Source organism: Pelophylax lessonae (assembly GCF_965119305.1).
Source record: "Pelophylax lessonae genome assembly, chromosome: 3".
NCBI classification, from domain to species: Eukaryota; Metazoa; Chordata; class Amphibia; order Anura; family Ranidae; genus Pelophylax; species Pelophylax lessonae.
Window position 1 is genome coordinate 378,208,542 of NC_138770.1, and position 22,610 is coordinate 378,231,151.

At 40.4% G+C, this 22,610-nt stretch overlaps 1 protein-coding gene across 1 annotated transcript in view; it reads left to right on the forward strand.

Moving 5' to 3' along the window:
* KLHL32 (kelch like family member 32) overlaps positions 1–22,610 on the forward strand; it is a 286,360-nt gene that overhangs the window by 227,345 nt on the left and 36,405 nt on the right. The window contains exons 7-8 of the mRNA XM_082251577.1: positions 4,432–5,158; positions 18,887–18,945. Coding sequence (XP_082107703.1) covers positions 4,432–5,158; positions 18,887–18,945 — 786 coding nt within the window. The remainder of the gene's footprint in view (positions 1–4,431; positions 5,159–18,886; positions 18,946–22,610) is intronic.

Below are 22,610 nucleotides of genomic sequence, written 5' to 3' on the forward strand. Positions count from 1 at the left end.
TGAACAGACAGTGCAGGGAACAGGTAATCCAGGGTTAACGCGTTTCACGGCGCACACAGCCGCTTACTCATAACCGGTTATGAGTAAGCGGCTGTGTGCGCCGTGAAACGCGTTAACCCTGGATTACCTGTTCCCTGCACTGTCTGTTCATATATGATTTGAAGAATAAAAAGTATTTCTTTTACTTTCATCTACCTGAGTGCGGTTCCACTAATGTCTGCAGGGGGCCTGGGGCTGTACAGTAAGTGCATGATGGCTGCAGGTTGGGCACCAGGGCTGTAGTTAATAAAAATATGAACTATTTTGAAGTTTATTTCCATTAAACATTACTTTTACATTTCAGTCTGCAGCCTGAAATTTTTTCATAACTGCAAAAAAAAAACCTAATAATTTTTCTTCCTTGCAACCACGGCAACAACACTCTGTAGGCAGAATTTTGCAGAATCTTCACCCCCCCCCTACTGTAATTGGACTGCTGCCAGAAGTCTGCACACACGTCAAGGTCAGATTACAGGCATCTTCCTTGCCAATGTCCTTATGTTTACTTCACTGAGATTTTCAGTTGGTGTACCGTTTTATTTAAGAATAGAGACTTATTTGATCTTGGTAAAGTCAGACTCTTTTACATGCTAATTTTGCTAATTTTCAAATGATTTTAACAAGTTCCATATCTATGGAACAAACGCAGGTAAAAAAAAAATCCTTGCAAAGTAAACAGTATAGTGTATTCTAGTGTGTGAAGATTAATTGCCCTAATTGTGTCCTAATACAATATTTCTAATAAAAAGTCTATGGGTATCTTTCGAAGTATACCTGACTAGCTGATTAAGGAGAGGTTAAAGTGCAACTCCACCTAAAAGGCGAAGTTCTGCTTTAGGGCCTCTTCCCTCCCCCTCCTCTTCTCCACATTGCACTTTTTTTGGGGGGGGGGGGAGTGGACACCTTGTTCTGACAGGTACCCGCTCCTACTTCTACTCTGATCGCCTAGGCCATTTAAGCGCAAGTTCTCCTCTCCCCCACCCCACAGTCATCCAGGACATGTCACAGGTCTGAGAAGTCTGCAGGACCATTCACAATGCACAGCATGGCTTGCGCATGCACAGTGAGCACCCAGGTAGTGCTAGGGAGAGAAGACCAAGGGAATAGATGGCTCAGGTGAGCACAGCGCTGGATCTTGGGACAGGTGAGAGTGTGTTTATTAAAAGTCAGATACAGTTTTGGTAGCTGCTGACCTTTAATAAACAGAAAATGACTGGAGCTCCTCTTTAATTATTTGGGTATGTTACATTGGATTTGACTTGATTGTATGTAAATATTTTTTTCCTACCTTTATTTGCTTGCTTCTGTCTTTGTTTAATCAGAATTCAGTGGTTTTACTGTATTCAGGCTTATTTTAACCACATCCCGCCTGCACTTTAGCAAAATGAAAGCCGGACAGTGGTTCTCCCGTTCTGAATGGATGTCATATGATGTCCAGCAGAACAAGGCGCGCAGTGCAACAATCGGTAATGCGGTTTGTCACTCCGACACACCGCATCTCTAATCACAATAAAGAGGCTATGATGTAGGCTTTTTACCATGTGATCAGCTGTGTCCAATCACAGCTGATCAGTGTTACCAGGAAGTGCTGGTTATCGGCAGTTCTCTGCTGAGAGGCCGTGAATAGAGGAGAGCTGATAAGTGGCTCTCCTGACAGGGGGGGCCTGCACTGATAATAAGTGCAGTGATTATCAGTGCAGCCCCATCAGTGATGCCCACCAGTGCCCACCTTTGATGCCAATCAGTGCCCATCAGTAATGCCTGTCAGTGCCTCCTTATCAGTGCTACTTATCAGTGTCATCTATCAGCGCTGCCCATTAGTGCTGCATATCAGTGCCCATCAGTGAAGGATTAAACTTACTTATTTACAAAATTGTATAACAGAAATGAAGAAAAACTTTTTTTTTCAACATTTTGGCCTTTTTTTATTTGTTTAGCAAAACATAAAACATCCAGTGGTGATCAAACACCAACAAAATAAATCTGTATTTGTGGGGAAAAATTATAAAAATTTAATTTTGGTACAGCGTTGCATGACCGCGCAATTGACATTCAAAATGAGACAGAGCTGAAAGCTGAAAATTTGCCTGGGCAGGAAGGGGGTGAAAGTGCCCAATATTGAAGTGGTTAAGTAAACCTATATCAGAAAAACATTTTAGGATTAACACAGCATTGCATAACTTACATCGGTAGAGGCCTGATTAGCTACGATTAGATATAATGTTGTGGTGCCTACTATTCAGCATTTTATTCATCCTAAATATTTGTTGTATATGGACAATTCCCCTTAGATGTCTACCGATACTGACAGCTACAGCATTTTATTGTCTCACACCTGAGGGGACTCAGAATGGCAGGGACTCTGAATCCCTCTGGCTTAAGCTTCTAGTTGATAGGGGATTGTTATCCATCTCTTATAAATTATTAAGCCATTGTGGACCGCACACAGGCCTTACATTTTTTGGGGAATGGAAGGTGAACCTTGGGCTTAGACTTTCTGAAGCGCAAAGATGTGCAATTCTAAATCTGAGCCACTCCTCCTTTGTCTGTGCAAAGACACAGGAAATTAATTAGAAAGTGTTAACAAGGTGGTAGAGTCCTGAAGTTGGTGGCCATTGATGTACCCATGTGTCTCAGATGGTAGGGTTCGTACATTCACATTTGGTGGCATTGCACCAAGCTTAGATCATTCTGAACAGAGATCAGAACATACATATTACTTCAGTACAAGAAGATGATCTGGCACAAGGCCTACTGCATGCTGTGCCCATTCCAATTAAGACATACAAGAAAAGTGTAGTTCCCCATCTTTTAAATGCTGCTAAAGGTTTAATACCTGTTTATTGGGGAAAAAAAACACAAACGCCCTCTATTGAGGACTGGATTTTCCAGGTTAGTTTTTTCATGGAAGCGGCGGAATAGATACATACCTGCTAGAGTAGATATGAGAGGTTTAGTCAAAAAGTGGAGATGTGTAAGAATTTTTTCTCTCTGAGAGGAGGTCGGCACTAAATAAAGGATAGCCTGATATAATGTATGTATGAACTTATATTGATTCAATGCATACCAGAACTTATTTTTGTTTGTATATGGAAAAAGTTCTTTGAGCTCTCTCTCTTACTTTTTTATTTTATTGTTTTCTTTTCCTCTTGCCCACTTGTTCATGCAGTCATATGATTGTAGGGTAAATATTACATACAAGTAGTGATGGGAGGGGGAGGAAGGCTGGTCCTGTGTGTGCAAATTAGGAATTGTCTTGTATGGGGGTATGTGTTTTGTATTTTATATTTTTGGCACATATGTAATGGAAAATAAATAAAGATTACAAAAAAATTATTTAATACAAGCTTACTTAAATAAAGCAAAACTGATGAGCAACATGTGCAATAGCATCCAATGTCAAGCTGCAGCTACCAAAGCCAGCAGAATAATAGCATGCATAAAAAAGAGGATATACTCCAGAGATATAACTACTGTATAATACTGCCACTATATAAAACTCTGGTCCAGCCACATCTGGAGTATTCTGTCCAGTTCTGGACACCAGTCTTCAGAAGGGATGTGCTGGAGCTGGAGAGAGTCCAAAGAAGGGCAACTAAATTAATAAGGGGACTGGAGGACGTCAAATACGAGGAGCAACTACAAGCACTAAATTTATTCTCCCTGGAGAAAAGAGGCTTGAGAGGGGACATGATAGCGATATACAAATACCTCAATGGTGGTCACAGCCTTGGAAAAAAGCTATTCACTCTCAGAGGGTGTAAGAGGACACGGGGCCACACAATGAGATTGGAGGCGAAGAGGTTTAACATTTAGTTGCATAGAGGGGTTTTCAGTGTCAGGGTGATAATCATGTGGAACTCTCTTCCACAAGTGGTGATGTCAGTGGGGAGTAAAAAACTCTTGGCGTGCATTTTAAAGAACACAACAAACAGGGATATGGGAAATGATTATCGACACTGACAGACGTACACCTATACAGATTGAACTGGATGGACTGTTGTCTTTATTCAACCTATATACTATGTAACTATATAACATATATTCATCTTTATAGACTTGTTTTCTATTTTAGAAGCATCTGAAATCAGTTTAGTTGCTGTGCTTTTTTGCAATTTGCGCATCACCATTGCTACCTACATTGCCATAATACAAAATCCAGCAATAGAAGCTTCATTTATCAGAAATGTCTAAAATTAAATGGTGTTTTCTACAACGTCTATTTACATTTTTCTTGTTTCGCAAACTGTACTTAAAAATGGTGGATGGAATGTAATTGTTTGTGACAAACAAGTTTACAATTAGACACTTTTTATGTCTGAGGTTCATAAACATTACTAAATACATTAACAATGGTCTAAGCATGGCAACTAACCCTTTCATCTTTTTTAGTTGGCTGTGGGATGGCTGGAGCATAACTGCCGTTACCAATACATAGATGAACTGCTGCAGTATGTACGTTTTGGCCTCATGGATACAAATACACTTCACACTGTCGCCCTTTCTAATCCTTTGATCCAAAGTAGTGAAAAGGCAACAGGACTTATAAATGAAGCCTTGGAATACCATGAAAATATCTATGCACAGCCAATATGGCAGACCATAAGGACAAAACCACGCTTCCAATCCAATACCCTCTACATTGTGGGTGGTAAAAAGCGGGAAATCTGCAAAGTTCGTGAATTAAGATACTTTAATCCTGTTGATCAGGATAATGTTCATATAGCAGGAATTGCAAACTGGAGTGAACTGACACCCATGCCAATAGGACGGAGTCACCACTGTGTCGCAATCATGGGAGACTTTCTGTTTGCTGCAGGGGGAGAGGTTGAACATGCTACCGGTCGCACTTGTGCTGTGAGGACAGCTTGTCGATACGATCCTCGAAGTAATACATGGATAGAAATTGCTCCAATGAAAAATTGTCGGGAACATTTTGTCCTTGGGGCACTGGACAATTGTCTTTATGCAGTGGGTGGTAGGAATGAACTTCGACAGGTGTTACCGTCTGTAGAACGATACTGTCCAAAAAAGAACAAGTGGTCTTTTGTACAGTCTTTTGACAGGTCTCTTTCATGTCATGCTGGATGTGTAGCAGATGGCCTTCTCTGGATCTCAGGTTAGTGGGTTGTTTTTTTTTTTTTTTTTTTAACTTGTCCTTTCGGTTAAACACTTTTAGCATATAAGTCAGTGTGATATGTCATTTTGTATAAAGCTTGGAGCAATGCTCCAGCATTGGAGAAAATACTGCCCTAGATCCTGGGAAATGGGGCGCTGGCATTTCCCTGTTTTTCACCCAGAGTTACGTACTGTTAGGTGAGATGAACCCCCGCTCTACCCAGTCAGCCCATGTAAGTTCAGAGTAAGAAACGGCCTTAGTGTATGCTTTACTTACATGGGCTGGCCAGGTAGAGTGGCATTCATCTCACCTCATTGCTTGTAATGTTGTATGTTGTTATTATGCCGGATAACCCCAACATACATGAAAATATCTAGACATCTGAACAAATTTGTGCTTTTTTAGTAACTTAGCCTTTAAAAGGTGTGCAAAAAAAAAAAAAATTGCCAAAGATTCTAAAATATCCAACAATGTAATTTAGTTTTTGCAGTCACAAACCAAAAAGGCAGCAGATTATTAATTCCAGGGGGGGGGGGGGGTGCAATGGAAAATTGAAAGGGGAAAAAAGGTTGCCCAAGTCTCTCTCTGTTTAAGATACAGGAGATCTATTCCCAAACACTCCCTCTACAGCAGACTCCTTGCTGTCTCTCACTTACAGAAGGTCTCATGTTAAACATTGGAACTACTAAGATGTTTCTCATATCCACCAATCAGGTTCAGACCTGCACTGGAAGTTCAAATCTGATTGGTGGTACACTAAAGTTAAACAGTTTCTGCTGGGATAACTCAAAAAGGTACATAGTTTTTCTAGATAGAATTATTATTAGTATTATTACTAATTGTTTTTACTTGTTGATGGAATTGCTCTTTAATGAATAGTACAGGTAACCACTGGGCCTTCAAAAAGCAGCTGTAAGTAATATAAAATGAAAGTACGAGTCTTGTAAAGTTGAATTTTATCATACTGATAGGAAAATGAAAAAAAAAAAAAAAAGTACTGTAAAACATATTTGATTGATATGCTTCCAGCTTGCCTGAAAAGTGGTATCAGTTTTTCAAGGGATGTTTAAATGTAGAAAGATTGTCATGACCACCAGCTTCAGTAGCGTTATTCATCATGTATAAGACTTTAACAATTGATACCAGTTACTGAAATCTAAACATTATAGAGTATTTTCTACTGAGCCTCTATTAAACCATGTAGCCACAGTTCATTTCATTGCAGAGCACCTCACAGCTGTCATTTGCTAACCTAAGTTGAATAAGCACTTGAATCATGAAACTCTTTATAGAGAAATTACCAATTCTCGGAAAAGGCTGGTTGCCGAACAGTCCTGTCATTCTGCAAAATATTGGTATTTATCATTGAAATAACTTTCCGTTCACCTTTCCGGTGGCGTTCTCTTTCAGCCTTTTGAGAGGTTCAAATTTTCAGTAGCCCGTGGTATACTTTGACTACAACTTCAAGGATAAAATGCAGCATAGTTAATTCAATTTTTTTAGGCAGAATATATTTTAAATTTCATCTGTGTCACTTCAAAGTTAGAAGAAAAGTTGTTTTTGAAAATTGATGCTCATTTAAGATGGCATATTTAATGCCAGATGTATCTATAGAATGCTGGTAAGATGCAGAATATCCCCCTGGGGAGGCAGATCAAAACTGCCAATCAATAAAATATACTTATTAGGGAAAACTGCGGAATGTGTGCAAGTGCTTTGATTGCAGGGGACAGTGTAGCAGCATGGGGTACCATAACCTAAGAGCAGGCAAATCAGCCTGATGACTTTCAAAGCCAAGAATATCGCTGTAGGCAAGGGTACTCCACACTAGGAAAAAAATTACAACATATATAGACTGTTAATAATTTCATATCTATTTTTGTGTCGTCAAATCTGTATGCAAATCCACTGCATCTCATTTCAGAAGATTAATCTAAAAGTGAGAGAAGAGGTATGTGAAGTGCATATAATTATCAAGGACCTCCAACATTGCAGAAGAGAAGTAAAATATTCCACAATGTGTTTGTGTTTTTCCTCTCTTTCTTTGAGACTGTTTTCTTTTTTTTGCATCTCAAAATAACCTAGAGTTTGTGCCTTTTGTTTGGGTTAAGGTATCTAAAAAGTGTCAAAGTAACATTAAAACAGCTGTTTAGTTCATACAGAAGTAAGGAGTACTAACACCAGTGGAGATTATATGATGGTGTGCAGTCATGTGAGTAGTAAAACGTAGGTGCCAGATAGCCTAGGAATAGATGGGCAGATGTACCAACAAGAATGATGGGCAATGAGACCTCTGCCCATTCTTAAATGACTCATGTAGTCTCATAGCTCACCACAACACTCAAGGTGTTTTCTCTATAGATAAAGGAATAATCAGTAGTTGGTTGCAAATAGATTTTCCAATATGATGAGTGGAAGGCAAAAGGAGCAGAGTAAAAATACTTGCTTGATTTGCCTGGATGTATTTGAAGCAAAACTGTACTTTGCCCCTAATAGGCAAAGTACCTGGTTCACTGTAGAGCAAGCACCATATGGTGTGTTGATGCACCCTTTGCTGGAATGCAACAATTTAGTGCCAGAGCAATGAGAAATGCCTAGCACCTCCAGATATGGGGAATATACAACACTTCCTCTGCCTCTCTATATTACAGTTCTAATTAATTAGGTGGCAGAAGAACTAACTGAGCTATCTGCAGGTTCCATTGTTCAGGAAGACGAAACTTGCGCAGGGTGCATGGAAGAAAACTATAGTCATCTTAGGGTGTTGGCAGTGCAGCAACATGTTGGTTTGCCCTTTTTGGCATAATACAGGTACACTATAAGAAACTAGGATGCGTTTTAAAAAAGTGCACTATTTTAAAGTCTAACACAACCTTTTCTACCATGTTTCATGTTACATGCATATTTTTATCCCAATTAAGCGTATGGAGGGAAAGTCTACATTAAAGTGGCAACGCTACTTTGAATTGAAGAGTATTGCAGCATCATCGTTACACAATAGCAGAAAGCTGCATTAGGTGGACTTCATTTACAGACTTGAGAGGTATTTGTGGGTCTTTGCTGGGGGACTAAGCCAAAACTGTAAATGCATCTGCATTTCCAGTTAAGTGCTGCAGCATTTTTTTTTTTTTTTTTTAATGGGAGGCCATACTTTTACATTAAAGGACAGATACCTTTTTTTTTGCTCCTGTCAACCAAAGCTTTTTTCAGCAAACCCAAATATTAGAATACTTTCTTTTAATCAGAATATCCCTGTGTCCCAATGCTGTGGCCTACCGCTGGGTGCTGTGTTCTAGGAGCTGCAAATTTCTTACGTTGTATCATAGACGTCTGTGAAAAGCATGTCTACTAGGAATGAGGTTCTGGTTCATTACTGTGGGTTCATAGTGAATCCAATATGTTTGTGGTTTGGAGACCTAGTGAAACAATGCAGGAATTTTTTATAGTAACCATAATTTACCGCCTGGAATTTAAACTTCCGTCATCAGGCTTAGAAGGGCCCATAAAGGGGCTCTTGGGTAAGCCAGTCTACTCACTATAAACGTGTCAGCAGTCATATTGACAATGTGCTTTAGCTGTGATTGGGAAATTATAGACAGTGATTCTGATAAAGTGCATAGGGAGAGATTAGTGCTAGGCTTGTAGACACTTGCAGGTTTGTTAAAATAGATGTAAACACTAACTGAATGTCATGTAGGTATCAAAATGCTGTGTATCTTGGGAAAATTGGGGGTGGGGGAAGGGAAAGGGTTTTACCTTTTTTCATCTTAATGCTGCTAATGTCTTTACAGCTGGACCCTGTCCACATCCACTACAGTGATAACAGGATGCATATGTTTTTCACAGGGCATATTTCCTAATTGATGCTGGCTGCAATTTTTTTTTTTTTTTTAAGCAGACCTCCCAAAATGGAAAGTGAAAGAGTCCCAAACTGACATATAGGTACTGGGCACATGGGGATTTTGGGAATATCTTTTTCTTCTGCTTCAGAAACCTGGGATAGGAAGGTTGCTACTAGAGACATTAGGAAGGGTGATGACAAGTGTTGATTTGAATTTCAAGGCTTCTCTTTGGAGAAGAGCAGGAACCTATAATTGTAAACTTAATTTTTGCTGCTTTCTGTCCTTCTCCTCTTGTCCCTTGGGAACGACTCACTGGAAAAGGATTATGAGGGCCAAGAGTGATTAAAAGAGACTCCCACCAAATGCTGTGACCCCTCAAATTCCAATTGGGCCCTTCTTATAATGTGGCCGCCTAACTTAAAACGAGACTTTAAAACCAAAGCTTGACAAACAGCTGTTTGGTCCTAACTGTACTCCTCTATTTTTTATAAATGTATGGGGGCGAGTGTGACCTCCATGCCCCCGATAATGTGATCTTTCATGAAACGCATTGGGTGGAGTCCATGCTCGCAACGTTACCACGCCCACCAACCCCATCAGGCTGTTGGTTTGAATTGTGGGACGGATATACATTGCATATATGCTCGTTTTTACCTTCCTCTATGTAAGTAGTTGATATTTTTTTATCTTGAATACATTTTATATGGTTTCACACTATGGGAGTCTTTGATTCATCTTACATGCACCATCGATTATTCCGTATGTGAGTGTTCCCATTGGACACCAAAGAAAAGCCACAGAGATCTACTGTTTCACTGAGAATAAAAGAGGGTTGATGACTCCTGTCTTAAGGATATTCTATCACACTGCGCCCATGACTCTTATAATCTAGAGTCTATTTCCTCTGGTGAGGGGCCATCTCATATTATATGGTGGAGGCGCCCCTTAGTGTTTCACCTTTTTATACAATATTCACGATCAAGGTGTTTCATGATTGGACTATATCACTTCTATGTGGACTGTAATATTTAGCGCGGCAATTATCTGTTTTGTATATGCTGTTTACAATCTTATCCGTATTGTTTTTGCCAGTGGCTTTTTAAATTGGGTTTATCTGTGCAATAACTTAATAAATAAACACTACCCTCTTCCCAGTTGCCATTATTTTTACTCAATCTGCAGTGCCATCCCTACCAATATTTGCTTGACCAGGGCAGGAAAGAAAACAAACAAGGCAAACAATCCATTTAAAGGATAAATTCACCTTTGGGAACATGTAACATGTTCCTGATCCTGCAGCAGCTCTGTGATCCCCGCACTCTCTAGCTGTCACTTTTTGAAAACAGCGCGACAAACAAAGCTCTGTGTATGAATGAATTGCAAGTCCCAACATCCTTTGCGGCTGTCGGCTTGTAGTTTTCAATGACTTACTACGAAGTTATGAGCGCTGTGGTAGATTATTGATTCTTATTATCAGAATGTATCAGCTTCTATCTGCTTTACAGGCTCCCAAAACAAAAAATAATAAATGTAAATGTGCATTTATTTATTTTTTAAAGCGTACTAACCCTTTAGTAGTGCTCACACTTCTTTATAAAGGTACAGTGGTACTCTCACAAATTTGAGTACCTACCTTACAGCATAAAACACAGTGTAATTGACTTTCATCAAGTAAGGATACTTGCATGGAACTAAATAATTTAGCCACAATAGACCACATTTTGCAGTAGTGTTATTGATAGCATACCTGTCTTTCGGCATAACAGTTTGCCCCCAGGTCAGAGCATTTTGTATACAGGAAATTAGTATTTGATCACAATGTGCCACACTTTACAACTGCAGTCCAGCTAGCATGAATCCTTTAAACAGGCTTATGTAATTTGCCTCACTTCACTTTAGTAAATCAGCCAGACCGACATGTTAAAAACATTAACTCCTGCTGTACTGACAGGTATGATCCAGCACCTAGTGCTTAGGAATTGTTACTATTGCTAAGCAATTGTTTATCTACTTTAGAGGCACAAGCCAGTTTACAATAAATACGGGAGGAATTGCAGTTAATATTTTCTTGTTTGATCACATCAAAACCTTTGTGAAACTGTATGGCATGTTAGTCCTTCCTACCGCTGTATCGCGAACATCTATTTTCATTGCTTACTGAGCGTGTTTTGCCAATTATGCCCAACAACTCAACAGATACAACAGACTACAAGCAAACATTTTTCTCTGCAACATGTCACAAGCAGAACACAACCTGGTTCAAGGGCTGCTTGTAAATGCGGTCTGCAGCTAGGCCTTTGGTTTAAAAAACCTCCTTTTAGGGTTCAGAGGATTGGAGGCATGTTGGCCATTAATGGGGGTCCTGCAACAATGAGGAATTGCAGCAAAGAGATTTTTAATGCAACATGCCACATTTTGGGCTTCTTTTGGGATGGTGGCAGCGGATTATCAATTTACAATTCTATGGGTTATCCAATAGTGTGGCCACCCAATATAGTCCCTCACTTTAATTAACCAAATCCTGGCAGCAGGGGACCTGGTTTCCCCTCCAAAACCACCCCATCCATGTATGGGAGCTATGAAGCCTGCTCCATGTCCCAAACCTCCTTCTCCTTGTTTTCCTCCTCTTCCTTCTGCTGCCTCGATGCATTCAACACCCCTTCTGGGTAAAATAATGGCAGGCAGGGCTTGGCTTTCTGGGCAAAGTAATGGTGGATGGGTACCTGCATCTGTGTTGTTGCACAGGCTCTAACCTTGCAGAACGGTGTGATTTTATGAGCTAGAAAAGGATTGGCTGCAAAGCCAGTAGTTTTGTCAATTTAGCATTGGGACACAATGGAAATTTAGAACATTTTATTTCTTCTGCTCCAGCAGCAGATGTGTTAGAAAAGGCCCAGATTGCAGAACTCTGTAGACTGGCCCTGAGATAGCAGTAGCCTGTAATTTCAATGACATCTCATAGCCAGTTTGCAGCGCTATGGCAGAATTGGCAAAACAGGAGAAGCTGGAGTAAAGGGGCACATTAGCAGCACTTGAAGATAAGTGTTACATCTGCACCTGGGAGGAGTAGAAGGGAGATGAGAAGGAGTAAAAAGTGAAAGAGGAAAGGGAGGAGGAGAAGAGGGATAAGAAGGTAGAGGAGGGAAGAAGGAAAGAGAGGTCACATTCACAAAACTCGTCTACCCAGTGGCGTTCATAGGGGAGTGCAGTCATGCTTCGGGGTATGTTGCGGTGCCGCCAGCACGAATTATTTATTTTTTTGTGTATTGCATGGGAGGGAGGTCTGTGTTAAAGGAGGGTTTGGGGCTATGGGGAGAAAACTGTTCTGAGGCAAAATGGGGGCTGCTAGGGGAGATATGGGCTTTGGGGGATTTATACTGGGAGGAGAGGGGAATTTTTGGTTGCACTTTGTACCCTGCACTTGCTGTGTTATGCACTGCTGACCCATGCACTCTCTCTGTTACACACTCCTGAATCCTGCACTCTTTTTGATTTTTACTCCTGACCCCTGTACTCTGATATTCACTCCTGGCCCCTGGTCTCTCTGTGATATTCACTCCTGACCCCTGGTCTCTCTGTGATATTCACTCCTGACCCCTGGTTTCTCTGCATTTCACATTCCTGTACTATAGTGAGTCCTGCACTATTGACAATTTGTTGGACATTTCATGCTTCTGAATACTGCATTCAGTACACTGGGTTTAATAAGATGTACTCCTCACCACTGGACTCTATTAAATTGCACAGTATACCCCCTGGAGGAAGGCTGTGTGCAAAAAAAGAACATATGTAATGGAAGTGTTTCATTTGTTAAAATTGATTGTGCACAGGTTTGTAAGTGTCTGTTAAAATCTTGCGCCTGGCACAGCAATTAAAGCAGATTTGTGGGTAAAAGGACTGTGGCATATGTGTAAAATTGATAGCCAAACACATTGGCTACACATGTATATTTCACCTAATGTATAATAATATTGGTATTGCAGTGTATTGGGGGCCACCCTGTTCTATGCATTTTGCAGATGCGGTATTCTCTGCTTCTTCTGGAGTATTATGGGAGGAAATCAGCAGTAGATCACAAACAATAAAGCAAACAACATAGCAATTGTGACAACTCCTTTTATACCAAAATATTAACACATTTCCTTTTAATATGAATCAAAATATGTGTACATACATAAGATATTAGCTGTCCATCCTAAAGCTGTATCAGCAAGGTGGCACTTCACATGTGCAGGGGCATTAGAGGGGCTAGAGGTAAAATCCTATAACAACAACTGGTTCTGCAGCATAATAATATATAATCATTACTAATGTTGTTTATATATAGGGTCTAACTCTATTATTATGGTCATTCTAAGGTAATTACTTTCCTGAAAGACCTTGGCTGCTTAAAAGTTAGATTGTTTCTATGGGAACACAGTAAGATCTTAGCTAAGGAGTGATAGTCAGACATGGCCAACAATAACTATACCAAAGGGGAGTAATGGTGCTCAACACAGCATGTTTATCACTACTAAATAAACAAGTTACATTAGAAATAGATACATTTAGCATGTGAGTCAACAGCGAATAGGTGGGTAATAGGCTTTCCTGTCTGCCTGTAGATTACGCAAAATAATCCAGTTCAAACATACATGCTATATAGTATATACTAGTTGCCCTAAAAGATCATTAAAATCTTTAAATTAAGCACTTATATCAGTCCTAACTCAGCTAAGCACATAATCTATACAAACCATGCCAAAACTAAGGATTGCCCAATATGTGGTCATGCCCACATACATACAGTATATACTGATTGCTTGTGGCCTGACATATTTCATTGCATGATCCACTTCTTCAGGAGCCACCAGTATAATTATGTATCAAAAATGAAAACAAAAACAGAAAAAAATACATTGAGGTTATCAAAGAGTACCAATATCCTTTGGAAGTCAACACCCCCAGACATGCTATAGTGGAGAATTATACATAATAGTGGTGAAAGGAGTCGCAGACTGAGACCCAAAGAGGGCTAACAACACAAGGGTCATGCCCACCCTAGCTCCTAGATGAATAGCTCTATACATTATGCCACATAATCAAATAAAAAAATGCAATGACTCTACCTGAAAAGAATCAGCAGCTAAGCTTCCAACACTTGTATAGATGGAAAGAAAACGTTATTCACAGCATCCTAGGGGGTCTTCAGGAGTAATACAGTACATAGCACAGGAGGAAATATAAAGAACTTGAAAAACTGAAACCAATCTAACTTACATGTTTTAAATTTATGTAATTTTAGTTCAATAAATACCTGTGCTCAATGAGAAGAGCAGATACCTAATTTGGATTCAATGTTGTATGAAATTAAATATGGGCTTGGCGAATCTGCGCTCAGAACGCTCTAGGTGTCCAGCTGCTTCCAAGATGGCCACAGCCCTCATAGGCATCTATCGGGATCACAGTAAGAGGTGAGCTCAATCAGCCACCAGTGACCCCTGGGTGCCAGAGTTGCGCATAGCTCCTTGCCAGGAGTGGCCGGAGCATGCGCACAACACCTTCAAGGGACAGCGGCGGCATTCTACTACCAAACCGGTTTAGCTCTGGCCCATGGGTCTCCATCTACCACCACCTACTACATACCACCACCTATCAGTCTCCAAGTACTCATTGAACTCTGATTCTGGACACAACAATCATATAAAAAATCCACATAACATATTTAAAGCGACAGACCTAACCAACCTCTCCACCCAGTAATATACAAGGTGAAAACACATATAAAGGACTACACCATCCCCCAGTATAAGGCAGGGAAAAAATAGACCATAAAAAATTGTGTTTGGGATTAGAATTCTATTAAAGAGACTTTAACGTTTAATGCCGAATAGGCTTAAAATGCCATAAAAAAAGTTATCAGGAGGGTCAAGAAAACACCTGTGGTCCCCAATATTCAGATTGTTCTGCACCTCTGATCTCTTTATACCCCCACTGGCTCATGATGCTGTCCATGACAGGCAGCATGTGACATCAGGGGCAGTGCACACGCCACCCCTTCGACAGCACATGATGGGGAGGGCCTGTCCTTCAACTTCTCCTCCTCCATTCACAGAATTTGTTGCATCATGGTAGTGTAGTAAGACTAGTTCTGTGAATGGTGAAAGAAGCAGGAGGGGATGGGTGAGTGGTTCAACTTTTCTGATTAGGAGCTTCTGGTGTTAACCTTTACAGCGCTGGAAGAAGTATCTCAGGGCTAATCTCTCTCTCATGGTTGTCGAGACACACCACATCACACATACCTAATGTGTATGGTGCTGTACTCCCATAAATTTTTTTTACTAAATGTCAGCTTCAACACTTGCCAAGAGACATATTTTGCAAGAAGTGTAAATGTGATCACTGAAAAGCCAAAACACTAAAGCATGTTTCCCCAGAGAGTTGGTAATTACTTTCTCCCTTATTAATATCAGCCAGTGCATGCCGTATGCAACCAGTGAAGTAGGTAATGAGGAGAGTGTATGGTTTGCAAATTATCTGAGCCTTATAGATCTGTATTGCTGTACATGTGGAGCATACTGTAAGAGATATTTTTCAAGCAACAGAACATTAACCTTTCAGTGTAAGGTTCTGTTAAAAAAACCTGCAATAATTATACTGAAAATAATACACTTATGGACTAGGCACTGCATTATTGATTCCAGATGATTATGAGCAGAAAAATAAGTACACCCTTAAAAAAAAAAAAAACTCCATATACAGAACCCTTTACCTACAACTGATCCACAGGAAGGAAAACAATCCCACAGGAAACCCCTTATAAAGCATTCTCCAATTTGCACTAACAGGGGGAAAAAATCCTTATTGATCCCTCCCTTAAGGCAATAAACAAATCTAGTTCCTGAGAGAGTCTTTTCCATGCTTTCATACCCCATACATTGAAGAAGCCTTTCAACATTTTGAAGGTAAAATTATTTTCTTTCAGTTGCAAAGAATGTTCTATTGTTCTTTGCATTAAGTTCACAATATGGGCAATTTATGTATTTATATAAGGTGGTCATATCCCACCTTAAACATCTTCTCACAAGGGAGAATAAAACCCAGTTCAGATAATCTTTCTTCATAGCTATAGTCTTCCTCTTGCATGTGTCTGCACTCCCCCTAGTTCCCCAATATTATTTTTGTGAACTGGTGCCCAAAACTCAACCGCAGATTCCAGATGCAGTCTTTAAAGTGTGTATGATTATGTGTCTCTCTCTGGAAATTGCAGCTTGGCATTGCATGCTATTATTAAGTCTGTGATCTACAAGAACACCCAGATCCTTCTCTACCATGGACTTCCCTGCATGTTCTCCTCCTATAATGTATGATGCATGAATTTATTTATCTCCCAAGTGCCTAACTTTACATTTATCAACATTAACCCTCATTTGCAGCATAGTTGCCCCATTAAACAGTGCATTAAGGTCTGCTTGTAAGTTAGAGACATCCTGTAAGGACATTATTCCATCTAGTAGCTTGGCAGCATAGTTTTCCCATTAAACAGTGCATTAAGGTCTGCTTGTAAGTTAGAGACATCCTGTAATGACAATATTCCATCTAGTAGCTTGGTGTCATCTACAAACACAGAAATGGTACTCTTAATCCCAACTCTATATTATTTATAAATAGATTAAAAAGTAAGGGTCCCAACACTGAACCTTGGGATACACCACTTATAATCATAGACCATACAAAAAATAATGTCTGAATGCAGGCTTTAAGGCAGGATTCTAAAAAGGAGGTTGATAAGCCAATAGAACCTAACTTTAACAACTGTGTCAGATGCTTTTGCACAGTCCAAGTATGCTATGTCCATCGCCCCTTCTTTTATTAAGTTTTTGCTTTCCTACTCATTAAAAGAAAGCAGATTTGTTCACAAATTTGGTTATTTGTGAATCCATGCTTTCTATTGCTTATAATATTGTTTTCTAACACTCTTTTATATGGTTCTTTATCAAACTCTCTAGTATCTTCCCAACCATAGAAGTTAAACTAACAGGTCTGTAGTTACATTTGCCTTGCACAAATCCATCGGTACCAAGTTAGCCATTAAAGAGTCTCTAAAAATTAGAAAAATGGCTTCAAAATAACAGCACTCTACTCTTTAAGGACACTCGGGTGTAAGCCATCTGGTGTAGGTGCATTATTCATCTTAATTTTGTCTTTAAAATGAAATCATGTTCTAGTCGCTGCTACCCATGTGCATTTTTATTAAGCTCCATATTGTATCAAATTAACAACTCCAGCAGAGCATAATTTTACAAGACCTTACCTTGAGAGATCCAATATTTGTCCATTGTGAAAATTATCCCTAAATACCATTACACGTGCTATGCCCTTTTTATTCTTGGCAAGAAAGGTACTGTTTTACTCTAATAAAGTATTTAAACTTGCAGACTTGCACCCTACTCATTCATGGTAATTATGGGTCCACTTTAACACATCCTAAAGCACAAGTCTTGCGATGCTAGATGCTGCTTTAAACAAGATTTTAGCAGCCTTCATCATCAGTTTAAAAAGCATATTGTTAAAGGGCCTGGACTCATCAATAGTGGGCATAGGAGTGGCATTTTCAGTGTTGCTCTCCCAAATAGTGGAACTATTTATTTAAAACATCGATTTATGTAACGTACTGTATGTACTTGATTGCTGATAAGAAACCAATATCCCTGTGTAAAAAAAGACTTAACAAGGGCATAAAAAAATACCAAACCTCATCTTTAAACACATGTTCCAGTAATCCCTGTTTTATGTTGGTTGCTGCTGCTATGAGAATCAAATATGATGTTGGTATTATAATGATAAAAGCAGCTCAATAGAGAAATATAAGAGTACTTCAAACAAACAAATGAGTATGATGCATAATTTTTTCAGGATATTAATGCCATTGTTACATTTTGCTGTGTACAAGATGAAGATACACTATATTACCAAAATTATTGGGACGCTTGCCTTTACACGCACATGAACTTTAACGGCATCCCAGTCTTAGTCCGTAAGGTTCAAAATTTAGTTGGTCCACCCTTTGCAGCTATAACAGCTTCAACTCTTCTGGGAAGGCTGTCCACAAGGTTTAGGAGTGTGTCTGTGGGAATGTTTGACCATTCTTCCAGAAGCACATTTGTGAGGTCAGGCACTGATGTTAGATGAGAATACCTGACTCGGAGTCTCCGCTCTAATTCATCCCAAAGGTGTTCTGTCAGGTTGAGGTCAGGACTCAGTCAATTCCTTCACCCCAAACTCACTCATCCATCTCTTTATGGACCTTGCTTTGTGCACTGTTGCGCATTCATGTTGGAACAGGAAGGGGCCATCCCCAAACTGTTCCCACAAAGGTGGGAGCATGAAATTGTCCGAAATATCTTGGTATGCTAATGCCTTAAGAGTTCCCTTCACTGGAACTAAGGGGCCAATCCCAACCCCTGAAAAAAAACCCACATCATAATCCCCTCTCCACCAAATGATTTGGACCAGTGCACAAAGCAAGGTCCACAGATGAGCGACTTTGGGGTGGATGAACTTGACGGGCCTGCACAGAGTCCTGACCTCAACCTGATATAACACCTTTAGGATGATTTAAAGTGGAGACTGCGAGCAATGCCTTCTCATCCACATTAGTGCCTGACCTCACAAATGCGCTTCACTACTAAATCTTGTGGACAGCCTTCCCAGAAGCATTGAAGCTGTTATAGCTGCAAAGAGGGGGCCAACTCAATACTGAACCCTACGGACTAAGACTAGGAAGCCATTAAAGTTCATGTGTGTGTAAAGGCAGGCGTCCCAATGCTTTTGAGTACATAGTGTATATACAGGCCATTGTGGTAGATTTGGTTTTAAAATCATTCTGAATCACTTTTTATTTCAGGAGGAGTAACTAACACTGCACAGTATCAGAACAGGCTGATGGTATATGATCCAAACCAGGTGAGTCACAATAACAGGGTATAAAACTTTCAATACTTTTGATATGAATTAAACATGTCTGCCCGGCCCTGTCAGCCATGTAATATGAGCACATTGCAATAAAAGAGAAACAACACAGACAAATATCGCTTTTCATGCATGGGTTTAAAGATCTGCTGATTTTTATACTAACTATTGTTCCACCTTCAGAACTGACACAACATTGCTAGTAGGTTTTACTTAGAGACCAAGTCACAAACAGAATAGTCACATTATATTTACTAACACAATACTTGAAACACTGGCACCACACTTTCTCCTCTTTACTGCAGTAATGTCAGAAGCAATGTTATGAGAGATCCTATGACCACAATAAATGCATGGTAAAAGAAGTGTAGAGAGAGGATTATGTTGGAATTTAACTGGTGGTTTGATGCAGGATGTTGCCATCTGGTCTCCAATAACCCATTCTAAAAATCTACATGGAGATGAAGTTTTTCCTTTATTATTTCCTGTGGCTTGTAATTATGAAATAAAGGGAATCTGTAGAAGGTTCTTATTTCTCACAGCACCCCTTGGACCTGCCTCCTCCCACACTTTCCTTTTGGTTCTTGAAATTTCCGTTTTGCCTCCTCCCATCCTCCACACTTTCCTGTTGGGCATTGCTTATTCCAACCTGCTCCCACTTTTCCCATTGACAACTGATACTTCTAACCTGCCTTCTCCCACCCTCCACACTTTCCTATTGGCAGTTGATGTTTCCGACCTGCCTCTTTCTTTCCTCCATACTTTTCTATTGGCAATACAGGCTTCTGACCTGCCTTTTCTAATTGGCCACTGATGCCAACCTGCTTTCTATACCCTCTACACTGTCCTATTGGCAATTAAGGCTTCTGAAGGGCCTTCTCCCACACTCCATGTTTTCCTATTGGCCATTAAGGATTGTGACCTTCCTCCTCCCACCCTCCACCTTTCCAATTCACAGTTGATGCTTCTGACCTGCCTCCTTCCACCCTCCACTTTTCCCATTGGAAATTGATGTTTTCGTTCTGCTTTCACCACACTTTCCCATTGGTTATGGCAGAATCCATCCTGCCTTCCCCCACCCTCCATACTTTCCTGTTGACCTTTGAGGCTGTCTGTTGCATTTGTGAAAGAGAGTGTCCACTCTTTAAAATCCGGATCACTGTTATGTCTGTTGTTCCACCTAAAAAAAACTCTGATCAGTGGAATTCGATTACCAGCTATGGACAATATGGATGCTTCAGCGGCATCAATAAACAATGCCCCTTTGTGTCTTAGGGCTCCCTTCATATCTGTTCTGTTGCACTTGATGCACCTTAGCATGCAGCATTTTTTGGATTACCTTGCATTGCATTAAGGCATACTATATATTTACACATGGCAACTGAAGGAAAACCGGACCTGCATCTAGTTTTTTTTTTTTTAAGAAGCGCATCACAACGTTGGGGTTCACTGTAGTGTGGTCCATGGATACTTACTGTGCTTGTGCTTCTGCCTGCATGTTACTGTAGCCAAAGGTCTGAAGCTAACCTAGACCTGGATATAGTTATAAATGAAAATTGTGATGAGGGATCACATGTATTTTGCATGCAAAGCAGCATTTGAAGAGGAAAAGGCTGAAATAAATACTTCAGTACATTGTACTATTCTGTCCTATAAAAGGTGAAGAACAAAGTGAGGTATCCCAAAGTAACCCGTTAATAGTTTTTCATTGTTCTGACTACTTCAGACAAGTGAAATGTGTTACTGTGGGTTACTGCACTGTACATACCAGCATTGCTTTTTGAACAATTGCATTACATAAGCCCACATGTCAACTACAGCTATGATTAACCCCTTTTTATTGAATCTCTTTAGCTTCATTCACCATCTAAACTGAACTTGTCAACTCCTGTTACATTGTGTAATTCTTACAAAACATTTCTATGTTCACTGTTTGGAAACCTTTGAGCTGGCTGGGAATATCCTTGCTGTTTCTGCTTCCTGCTAATTGCATGGCATGCTCTACCGAGCGCAGACAGTTAATAATTGAAACTTTTTTTTTTTCTAAATGAGGACTGCTTCATGTTTGCGCACACAGCCTCTTTTTTTTTTTTACATTCTGCTGGCATATTGTTTACAGTGGGTTCTGGAAAACCACATCTGCCTGTACCCGCTCTGAATCTCAATGACTCTATCACTGAGCACTGGGGCACGGCTTTAAGCAAGGCCTTTGTAGAGAGTCAATAATGACTGCCATCTGCCACAGAGCACAGAGCAACCTGCTAGCAGACAGGCTGCGATGACCTCTGCTTCCCCATCACTGATTAGTATTCAAACACTGCCGTTTTAGCTGTGACCTTGCTCAGACCCCTGTGCCTCTCTGCTTGTGTTGAGGTTCACCTGGCAGGCATTGCAGCAGAGGAAAAGAATGCTGTAATCAGGGGACATATGAATACATTGCAAATCAGATGCCATCTTTATCTCTCTGTCTGGGGCTGAGTACTAATGATGTAAAACAGTATTCTTTAATCCTATTCTGCTTATTGTACTTGTGAAATCGAGCATTTTTATGCTTATGTTTGTAGAAAGTTTTATCATCGCAATCTTCGCATTAGTGACCTTGGTATGCTGTAACATAAAGCTTAACTTCTGAAAAATGTATAAATACACAGATGAGCATGTATAAGGAAGATATTTTTTTTAACTGCCACAGTATTTGAATATCTGGCCATTTGTTTCTGGGAAGCATACAGCCCTGCCACACAGCAAAGTCAGGTTGATGACACCATTCTCTTTGTTACAATTAGGCCTTGTTCACACAGGTGTACTTAAGTGTACACTCATGTGAGGGCCGTGTTTTCCCTGCAAGAGATGCAGAGGTGTGCATCCATACGCAGGCAGTCCCATTCATGTCAAACGGATGTTAAAATGGGAGCAGCGGCTGTGTCCATGCGATGTCTCCATCGCCATGGATGGGAATGCCTGTATGTGGATTCCCAGACCGACGACTTGTACATCCCATGCAGGCAAAACTCGGCCCTCACACGAGTATACACATAAGTATGCCAGTTTGTATGAGGTCCTAAAGAGGAGCTCCAGTCTCCACCCAAAAAATGAAAAGTCAGCAGCTACAAATACTGTAGTAGCTGACTTTTATTATAGGACTCTTGCTTCTCCAGGGATCCAGCGATGTTCTTACCCAGGCCGATTCTTCAATCCACTTCAGGTCCAGGCAATGTCATCTTAAGTAAGGAAAATCTACTTAAGGTTTCCCAACATGCTGCCTTTTGTAAATGGTCCCGCAGTCTTCTGGGAAAGTGTCCCATAAAGCTACGGGGGGAAGGGGGGTGGAGCTGAAGTTCCGCTCAGATTGTCACAGTGATCTGAATGGAAGTGGGAGTGGCTACCCGCTCCCCCCCACCCACAAAAAAGTGTCAAATATGGCAGTGAAGTGGGGAGCATGCAAACAAGCAGGACTTCCCCTTTTGGGTGAAGTTATGCTTTATAGATTGCATTGTAGACACCACTCTGCTGACTGGACAGAGAGGAAGAAGCAGCAGGCTGTTGAAGCCAACCCACAAGTTTTCTCCTTCAATTCACTTGTATTCCTTGTCAGCATGCTCACATTAAAGAGCACCTTATATATTAGCAGTGCTGTCCCCTTCTCCCAGTCTGAGTGC